The 11008-nt window shown below is 37.9% G+C and overlaps 1 protein-coding gene across 1 annotated transcript in view; it reads right to left on the reverse strand.

Moving 5' to 3' along the window:
- LOC101663432 (NT-3 growth factor receptor) overlaps positions 1-11008 on the reverse strand; it is an 83971-nt gene that overhangs the window by 4846 nt on the left and 68117 nt on the right. Inside the window, exon 6 of the mRNA XM_045296473.1 lies at positions 2255-2413. Within this exon, the coding sequence (XP_045152408.1) occupies positions 2255-2413 (159 nt within the window). The remainder of the gene's footprint in view (positions 1-2254; positions 2414-11008) is intronic.

The raw sequence follows: 11008 nt of genomic DNA on the forward strand, positions 1-11008 counted from the left end.
CTGGGCCAGCCCCTTCCTGGCCACGTTCAGGCCATTGGGGAGGGAGTGCTAGGCTCCTTTCCTTACCAGACTGAGACTGATATGTCTCCCATTTCTCATATTTCCTATTCATATTAGAGCCCCATTTCCACTCTCCATTACCTTCATCTCCATGAAAAGAGATTCAACTCACATTGGAGTTGGAGTTGCTGATACTAAGTGCAAAAACCCTTACCTCATCGTGTTTCTCCCAATAGGAAACAACTCTGTTTGTCAATTTACATAAATAAACCTATTACAAGGAGCTGCCAGTAAGTGGGCCCCCTGGCAGGCAGCATGAAAGAGATGACTGGGTACAGCACTCACCAAACTGTCTTAGAAGAGACCACAACTGAAGAGACCACCTCGTCCTATATGTCCCGGACAAGTCCTCTGCCAAAACCAACAGACCCCTCAGCCCCAAACTCTTAACTGGTGTCACCATACTACATGGAGGCTGTGCTCAGGGTACACATGTGTGTGCATGAGTGCATTGATAAATATATGCACGTGTGCATGGATGTGGACTTATGTGAGTGCATGCGTGTTTAGTGTGAGTCTATAAAAATGAGGTGGCTTCAAAGAGTTCAAAAATTCTATTCTCTTGATTGTGTTTTTCCATGAGCGTTTTAAAGACCCCTCATACATATGTGCATGTGTGCATATCTCAATATGTGTGGGTTTACTAGCAATCCAAGTCCTCCAAATAACAGTATTCGTTTTGTTTTTAAGTACCATACTAGTGGTCTGTAGCATAAAATCTTACATTTTTAGCAAAGGTTGTTAAAATGGGTTCAGCTACTTTGGGAAATGTGGTCAAGCCCCACTGAGCTTCTGAATGTTGAGATAGTGTAGATTTACAGAAATGCCTCCCTTTCAGACTCTGAAATTCACTTCATTAAGTAGTCAGGGCATAGGAGCAAAGATGAATACAACTTCCAAGATGAGAGAGACTTTTCTTGAATATTTAGTTAAAACCCCAACAATTAAATGTTCATATGATCACTTTTTCTCCAGAAAACAAGAGACCATGTTGCAATTTCTTGAATGTCTGCTGTGTTGGAAAACCTAGTCCCTTGCTGTTTATAACCTGCATCCTATCTCTTCAGCCAATGAGCTTTCCATCCATGTAACTGAGAAGCACCTTGTCTGGCTTTGGAAGCCCAAGAGCGATAGGGCTATCCACCACGCTGGCTGCCTCCCTGCCTGGAGGCTCTCCCCTCTCAGATCTTGGCCAGTCCTCTCCGAGAACCCAATGAGTTACTCTCCGTTTGTCCTGAATTTCAACAAGCCATCTTAATGTGTGTGAAAATAAATGAGCTAACAATGTCAAAATGCTTCTAAAGTGCCTGGCAGTAAATGTTAGCTACTATTAAAAATTATTATTGTTGTAAATTCAAATGATAAAACATTTAAATTTATTTCACGATTTTAATGTATTATTATTTATACAGCTTCATTTTTAATGGAACACCATACACCAATCCATCAATAATCTAAAAGTTGCCTTCCTAATTAACCAGCCTCTCTTTGGTGCTGGCATGCTTCAAGCCTCGGGCACCCAGGTTATTTCTACACGATGGCACAACTGGGAAACCCGTCGTTTTTCTTTGCTTTCTTATTCTCTCCAATGAAAACAATGCTGAGTGTTCTCATGAAAGCAAACTCCGCCATCAACTCAAAGGACCCATGCTCCAGTTTGGACACCGAATGTATGTTTTGGGGGTTGTTTTACACGTATACCTTGTTTCCTACAGTGTGATTTTTCCTACTAACACATGGCTCCCTGTAACGTCTATGCGAACTCCTGTATCCACTTGGCTGCATAAAAGCCCATCTAATATTTGGGAGACTGTGCCCAACGTGTACCTCCCAACAGCCTTTTCCAAATCAAGTTTCCATTTTGCAGGAACCTCCCAGTGCATGAGAAACATTGAGTTTCTGAGGTTTTAAAAAAAAAATGTTAAGAATGGATGGTAAGGATGTTTGCACACAGAGGAGAATGTACCTAATGCCCCTGAATGTTTTCAGCTACTTTGGGAAATGTGGTCAAGCTTCACTGAGCATCTGAACATTGAGCTATTATAGAATTTTTTTAAATGTTGAAAACATAAAAGTGGTTGAAATGGCACATGCTGTATTATATATATTTAACCACAAGCAAAAAGAAGACATGTAACAACCAGCCAACAAGCAAAGAAACACAGATGGAGTTTTCTATCGCCCTTTTCTTTACCTCTGTGTTTGAGAGCTGGAACCATGGCTGCTTCCCGTAGGTGAAGATCTCCCAAAGGATCACTCCAAAGCTCCACACGTCACTCTCTGTAGTGAACTTCCGGTACATGATGCTCTCTGGGGGCATCCAACGGATGGGGAGCATGGTATGTCCTCCTACCTAAAGGGGAAGACAGAGGCATGCACAGAGTAACTAGACAGCCAGAGCCAGTTCTGGCTAGCATACTTCTTGTGGTGATGAACTCAGTTGTTGTTTGTGTGTATTGTTAAGTCAATGCCAATGAACAGTGATGCTATAGGATAGAGTAGGGCTGCTCAGTAGGGTTTCCTAGACCACAGTCTATAGGAAGGAGCCCTGGTGGTGTAGTAGTTACACATTGAACTACTAGCTGTAAGGTTGGCAGTTCAAACCAGCTGCTCCATGGGAGAGAGATGGGGCTTTTTCCTCCTGTAAAGAGTTACAGACTCAGAAACTCATAGGGATAGTTCTAGCCTGTCCAATAGGATTGCAAGAGTTTGGCATATCCACTCGGTAGCAATGAGTTTGATTTGGGGATCTTAAATGGGAAAAGATTTCTAGGGCTTTTCTTCCCCCTAGCCCAGTGCCTGTGGGTTTCGAACAGCCGACCTTTCAGTTAGCAGCAGAGTGGTCAGCCATTGCACCACAGGGTAGATGTACTCTAGGTTCGTCTTATTCTAACATAGCCACACCTTTATGCAACTTGTATCAGAGGGTGAGTGGAGACACTGACATCCAAGACCTAGAGGTTGGAGGCAGCGAGGGTCACAAATGGAGATAAAGCAGGTGGTCCCTTGGTGCTGAGTGTGAAGGGAAATATTAAGACGTGTAGGGAATTGAATCGTATAAATATGAAAGTTCTACCTAACCCACTATGAATAAGAACATATTTTTAAGTTTCAGGCACAAGACTTATTTAGAAATAGAGTATTATGAACTGAATTATGCTTTCTAAAGTATATCGGAATCCCGATGACAAGACCTTTGAAGGCAATACCATTTGGGAGTGGGGATTTCTTTGTTATATTAATGAGGATATTGAAGTGTAGGATGTGCCCTAAACCTCTCACTCCTGACAAATAAAAGGAGCAGTATAGACACAGAAATAAACCAATGAAGCACAAACCAATAGGGCAGAGAGAAATGCCCTGTGGAGATCTCCAAGGATTCTCTCCCAGAGCAGAGTGAACCTTCCATACAGCCAGTACCCCTGGATGCAGGCTTCTAATTTCCTGAGCAGTGGGATAATACATTCTGAGCATAAGGGTCAATCACCTGTAGGATTTCCGCTAGAGCAGCACTAGGATTCTAAGAAGACGTTTCAGATTTGTAAAATTAAGCCTAGTGTCATAAAGAACTAAGGTGGTCCCTAAAGCCAAGAACTATGTCCTTCTAAGGAGAGGACAATTTGGGAACACAGAGACCGAGAGAAGGAAGAGTCCCGTGAAGACAGCGGCAGAAATTGCAGTGACACATCTACAAGTCAACGAGTGCCAAGGATTGCTACCATCTGCCAGAGGCAGGGAAGAAGCATGGGAGAAATATTCCTGAGAGTCTTCAGAAGGATCATGGCCCTGCAAACAATTTGATTTTAAATTTCTAGCCTCCAGAACGATGAGAAAATGTATTTCGGCTGATTTGAGCCACTCAGTTGGTAGCAAGTTTCGTTAGCAGCCCTAGGAAACTAACATAAGGTAGGAGACACGTTTTCAGACTCTACTACTATGGTAAAGCCCAACCCCGAGAAGGACAGAGCAAAGCCAGCAGAATCACTGTGAGAAGGCATCAAGTGTCAGAGTAATTCAAGACACCAGGTTAAAATCCTGGGCCCAGGCAGCTGAGGTCTAATATATCCCAGGGGCACTGAACTTGTAGAACTTTCATTTCACAATCCTGAATTCTTCCCCATGACTTAGGACTCAAGTCAGGTCAGGTGTCAGGTGAAGAGGCCATGTGCTAATAAGAATTCAAGTGGACCACAAGAAAATCCATAACTGCTCTTGGTCAGGTTTCATGGATCAGTATGAGAATCTTTAAAAATAGCCCAAGAAAGTCATCAGTGTTATGTGGGACTACTGATCTGAAATCCAAGGGCAAGTGCGAATGACTAAGAAGGCAGATATTCCTTTACTATGAAAGACATGAGAGAAATGCAGCATTCCTGATGGCCCCACCAGAAGTATTAGACTAAATGGAAGACAATGCACCACATTTTAAAGTACAGGAACAAATTTATCATTAATACACAAAGCATCGCAAGTTGGAACTTTGGGGCAATACTTATCATTGGTAGTTCCAAAAGTGCTTAACTCTGATGAAAAGAGCTTTCTATAAAGATCCTGATGACGTTTTTCCATCTATGTTGGGCAACTTGGGGAAATAAGAATACACACTAAAGAAAGAGTGACTTGATAGGAGACGAGCAATCTTGTTTCTGAAAAAGGAAATTGATTTTGACTTAACCAACATGGAATGTTTCAGGAGATAAATGATAACAGGGATAAAAAAGATTTCAACCTGAGCCTTTATATTCATGATAGTTCTGTGTCAAGTGTAAAGACAAGTGCAAATGTTTGATGGATAAGCATGGACTCAGAAAATATTTTACTCATGGCCTTTCAGATAATAAAAGAGCAAAACTTAATTGAGGATGTACCACAGAAATAAGAATCCAAGAAATACAGGGACTCAGATATAACACACAATGCAGAGAAAATAAGCCAGGAAAACACAAATTAAATCTGAATCACCCTTGCTTCTTTGGTAGTAAAATATAATATGTTTGCTAATATTATTATTAACAATATTCATCTGGAATTTTCATCCCAGATAACTTCAACACAGTACATAGAATGAACAATTAAAAACCTGATAAAGGCTTTATCTTTTGGATAAGTTGGAAAGTGAGATTATAGAACGTGATTTGTTGATTATAATATTTTAAATTTACATATACTTGCTATACTTTTAAGCTGCTTCCAGAAGGATGAGTGTTCTTTTAGCTTCCAAGTTATTTTCAGGAAGAAATAGAACAAAAATAGTTAGCCCAAACAGACTACTAAATGGGAAAGAGGAGAGTATGGTCAATAGAAAATGGAAAATGACAACAAAAGCTTAGATAGTATATTGAAAACAAATGTTATCGATGGGTTCTGGTTGTCTTTGGCCATTGGGTTACTTTGGACCAATGGCAACCCCGAGGGTTTTCTGAGGGGCAGTCATGACAGAAACAGATCCCCGGGCCTTTTCCTCCATGGAGCTGCTGGGTGGGTTCAAACCAGTCAAGCACAAACCATGGTGCCAGCCAGGGACCAGAGATAGAGGCCTGGCGTGGCTGCCAGCAACCACAGGGCTGCTAATGGCAGGATCAGCAGTATAAACCCACCAGCCCCTCCTCTGGAAAAGGATGAAACTGTCTGCCCTTATGTTACCTCTTAGAAAAGAGAAAATCTGGGTTAAAAATAATCAAGATACACGTTACGGAGAACAAGAGAAATCTTTATAATAAAATTACAGAAATGTTGAAAATGATGGGGTGGAAGCAGACAACAATAAGTAAAAGCAAAACTACTTGGCTATATCAATATAATTCAGAACTTAGAATGTCAAGAATGGAATGACGGGCAAGAGATTTATACCATATTTAGTGGTTGCAAGAGTCACACTTACAGCTGCCATAAACCTCTGTGGTATTGCAAATTGAAAGAAAGTATAAAAAGAATTAGAAAAGAGCATAAACAGAAGAAAAATGATGGTGGTAGGTACATAATATCATGTCAACTTGAAGTGTTGACATGAAATTTGGTGGATTCCAGCCTGTCAATCAGGTCACAGCCTGATAGTTCCACCTTGTGGGTGTGACCTCCTCATTAGGAGGATCCTGGGAACTTCTTCTCTCTCCTTCTCTTCCTTCACCTTCCAGTTGAGGAGCTTTGCTGAGACCTGGAGATGTGACCACTGCCATTTGATCCACAAGACTTTGTGCCCACTGGTCTGTGATCTTCCTGCACTCTGCACCATTGGATTTATGGACTAGTATCAGACTTATGGACTTGATCCGGACTTTGCTGGGATGTTTGCTCAATATATAATTACTCTTGGTATAAAGCTCTCTCTTACACATATATGAGTGTCAATGGATTTGTTTCTCTAGTCAACCTACCTAACACAATGACCAAGCTACAACTATAAAAGGAAGCTTAAACACTTATTGTAAATTGATAAACAACCAAGACAATATTTTAAAAATGAAAAAAACTATTTTTAATTACAACATTAAAAAAAATTGTAGATAAGAGTATGTGCATCAGTCTGTATATTTCAACCTCCCTGAAGAATTGCACCTTATTTTCAAATACCTAAAAATCTCTGGAGGCAGCCATAAACTAGGATCTACATGATGGCAACAAGTTTGGTTTCTGGTCGGGAAGAATTATAAAAACGAATCATATGTTAGATCTCAATAAGATTCTCAACTTTCAAGAATAAAACTAAAATAAAATTAAGTAATGTTTTCAAAGGTGCCTTCTAGATGTTTAAAAAAATGGAGGTAGAGAAAGACATTAAATACTAGAATTAAGATTATTTATATTAGTAATAATTAAGTTATGATTCATTGAAAACATGAGAATATAAGGAGCCCTGGTAGTGTAGTGGTTATATATTGGGGTGGGATCTAAAAGGTCAGTAGTTTGAAACTACCAGTTGCTCATCAGGAGAAAGATGGGGCTTTCTACTCCCATAAATAGTTAGAGTCTTAGAAACTCATTGGGCAGTTCTACCCTGTCCTGTAATATCACTGTGAATCAACATTGACTCTATGGCAGTAAGATGAGATTATAGCTCAAATAATTTTGGGGGAAATATTATAACATTTAACAATCTGTTTAAAATCGTCAAATATGCTCAGAATAATGATTCAAAAGTGGTAGTCAAGAACAACAAAACAGGTTTGTAGAAAGTAAGAGAAAGTGATAATAGATAAAATAAGGAATTGGTATATGAAACAAAACAAAATTTAATAAAAAAAAAACAAGGCCAAATGTTAAAAGGAGACTTGGCCTACACCATCGAGAAGATTTTGGGAAACAATATCAATTAAAAAATTACATGAGTCTTTGGCAGACATAGAAAAAAAGTTGAAATATTGAGTCTATTACAACAAATTTGAAAATAGAGATGCAATGACATACTAGAAATCAACAAAAGTTCAAATGTTTAAGAAAAGTCTAAAAAGCTAAGGTCACTTGAACACAAGAACAAGTAAATTGGCATTTTAAAAATCGATTAAAAAGACATAAGTTCTACTGGCACAAAAATCATGAGCCAGAAGAGGAAAAAAAGGATACAGTAGACTTGATTCAGGTTAAAAATTATCCTGCATTAAAATACTTTATCAAGAAAGTGAAGTGATACCCTACCGAATAGAGGAAAATCTTACGGTAACACTATGCCTATTCAGGATTTATTATCTAGACTCTATAAGAACTCCCACAACTCAAAAACAAATGGACGAACAGCCCACTGAAATAATGGCTAGAGAACTGAATCTATACCTCTCTAAGGAGGATGTACCAATGGGCAGCAAGCACATGGAATGCTGCTCAAAGTCATTAGGAAAGCAAAAGTCAAAACCACCATGTTACACAATTTTACATCCACTAGGATGGCGATTATCAGGAAAATAACAAGTACTGTGGAGGATTTGGGAAAACTGGAGTCATCATTTATTGCTGATGAGAACGTAACATGATGCAGTCATTGTGGGAAAAGTCACTTCCTTAAAAATATCAAAACAGAATGACCAGGTACCCAGCCATTCTTTTCCTTGGTGTACGCCCCAGAGAATCAAGAGCAGAGACTCAAGCAGACACTTGAAGACTAATAGTCCTTGCAGTATTATTCATGATAGTCAAAGAGTGGAAATAACTCGTGTCCATCTAGGTGAATGGGCATTTAAGATGTGGTGTCTGTACACATTTACTTAGAAGTTTATCCAGCAATGAATTGAATTAAATTCTGAGCCATGCGCTGACATGGATGAACCTTAGAAACAGTATTATGCTGGGTGAAATAAGTCAGACAGAGCATGACAAATACTACTGATCCCATTTGTAGAAAACATAAAAATAGGCAAAGGCATAAAAACAAAAATATATTAATGGTTGCCATAATATTGGGTGGAAATAAGAAGGAAAATACTGACTAATGGGAACTGAGCTTGTGACATTAAATGTTTTAGATGTTTGCACAATATAGGAAGCATACTGCCACTAAATGGTACGCTTAGAAATGGTAAAAATAGTGATTTGTTTCATATCTATATAGTTCACCACAATAAAATGATAAAAAGGAATCAAAGACACAGAAAGGTACAACATCTAAGTGCCAGAACTTCTAGTTCTAATAAGGTTTTCTGTGCTATTTATGTTTTTCTAAAGCAAAATAAAGATGGAAGCATTCTTAAACCACTTTCTGTTGCTTGAACATCCTTGATGACAAACTTAGCAGATAATTAACTATAGGAATATAGGCATCAGATATTGATATGTGTAAGAATATCTCTGCTATGAATATAATCTCTAAATGTGTATAAAGTTTTATTATATTCAGTCTGCAATATGTTATTGTTAGTTGTGTTAATTCTAACTCATGCTAACCCCGTGTAATATGGATACTATAAGAATTATAACTCAAAATTTGATGTAGACATGCAAGAATTCTTTAACATTAAGATTTCTACCCTTCAGGATATTAAGAAATAAAAGAAGTGAAGACATATTACCCTTTTCAAACATGCCAAAAATTTCGAAATTATTTCCCAATAAAAATTGTTCAATTCATTGGTAATCATAGTCAATTTCCTTTATCAGTACTGCATTTACTTTAAAAATTCTGATAAAGTATTTTGATTAAAATAAAAAACAAATAGAAGGTATCTTCTATCACTGGTATCATATAAAAGTGTTCACAGGTCCTAGCCCATGCGTTGGTGCCAGAATAAAAATAAGACAGAAATATGGAAAAGAAAAAAAGCAAGCTGACAAATGCTTGCATATCATATGACTTCCTGAAAAGTTTAAGACAATTAGCTTAAAAAATAGAATCAATTATATGCTAAGTAAGCTACTTAGATATAAACACATAAAATTAACTGTCCTTATCACCAGTGTCAAAATACAATGAAAAATCAGATTGCTTGTATAATCATAACCAAAATGCTTACAAGTCCTGTGTAAAAATCCTTAGCAGAAGCTATGCAGCATGTATTGAGAGAAAGGTACTGAAGACCATGGAAAGAGATGTGAGTAATCAAAGACATGCCATTCCTTTGCATAAAAAGGCTCAGTATAATAAAATCTCTCACTATTCGCTCAGATTAATGTAAAACTTCATCGCCATCTCAGTTAAAACCTACAGAATGAATGTTGTGTGGAAATTGACAAGAAAATTATAAAATGTAAGTGGAGGAATCAATGCTTGATAAAGTTGAAGTACCCTTGAAATAGAACAATGAGACAGATTTGCTTTACTAGATACAAACATGAAATTAAAGTAATAAGTACACTGTGTCATTAGTATACGGAATGGACAAATTGATCAATAAAGCAATATAGTCCCAAAGCAGACCCAAATATAAATTTAATATATGAAATGATGGGTTAGTGATCAAAGTATTGAGATGATGAACTAGTAGTCATTAAAAAAATCACACTTAGGTACCTACCTCACACCATATACAAAAATCATTTCCAGATGGATTAAAGAGCTAAACATAAAAACAAAACAATAATAATATTAGAAAAAAACGTAGAAGAGTATTTGCATAACCTCAGGAGAAGAAAGTCTTGCTACGTAAGACAAATGTCCAAAAAGGCATAAAGGATAAGAATTAAAATATGACATAAAATTTAAGTACTTCCACATGGAAAAAGATAAAACAAGCATAGTTAAAAGAGGAACAGCAGAGAAAATACTTTCAGTATATGCAACAATTACAATCATACAATACAAAATACTCTTTCAAATTAGAAAAAATAAACCACCCAATAGATAAATGAATAAACGATAAGAATAGATGATCCACAACAGAACTACAAATGGCCACAAACAAATGACAAGACACCAATAAACAACAAAGAGACACATGTTTGAATGACACTGGGGAAAGAAATTAAGAGTGGATTTTGTCCAGTGCTGGGAGAGGCAGTAGGAATGAGTTGCTTTCAGATGTCACTGCTAAGATGAGAAGTCTGCTGAGGGCAGCCAGGCAAAATCTGCTTGCACTAAAAACGCAAGGACAGTTCAACTCCAGGTGTTTAAGGAAGTAGTTGCTCATGTAAGCACAAATGGTAGGTTGAAGTTATTCCATCAAATTAAAGGGCAGCCTGTTTATCAGTAAGGGCATGCTGGTACTTGGTGCCTCTGAGCCACTTTTGACGCGTGTGGAATCTATGTGACAGGAGACAGCTTACTCATAAGGTTTTTTGGCTGCAATCTTTATGAAAGCACACCCCCAGGTCTTGCTTCTCCGGAGCTACTGGGTTGGTTCGAACTGCCAACCTTCTGGCTTGTAGTGGAGCGCTTAACCATTTGCCCACCAGGAATCTTTTTTTTTTAAAATCATTTTATTAGGGGCTCATACAACTCTTATCACAACCTATACATACATTAACTGTGTAAAGAGCATTTTTTAATTTATTTTTTTAAATCATTTTATTAGGGGCTCATACAACT

This window comes from Echinops telfairi, unplaced genomic scaffold, assembly GCF_000313985.2.
Source record: "Echinops telfairi isolate 266 unplaced genomic scaffold, ASM31398v2 ScPeMD7_7409;HRSCAF=8447, whole genome shotgun sequence".
In the NCBI taxonomy this organism is placed as follows: domain Eukaryota; kingdom Metazoa; phylum Chordata; class Mammalia; order Afrosoricida; family Tenrecidae; genus Echinops; species Echinops telfairi.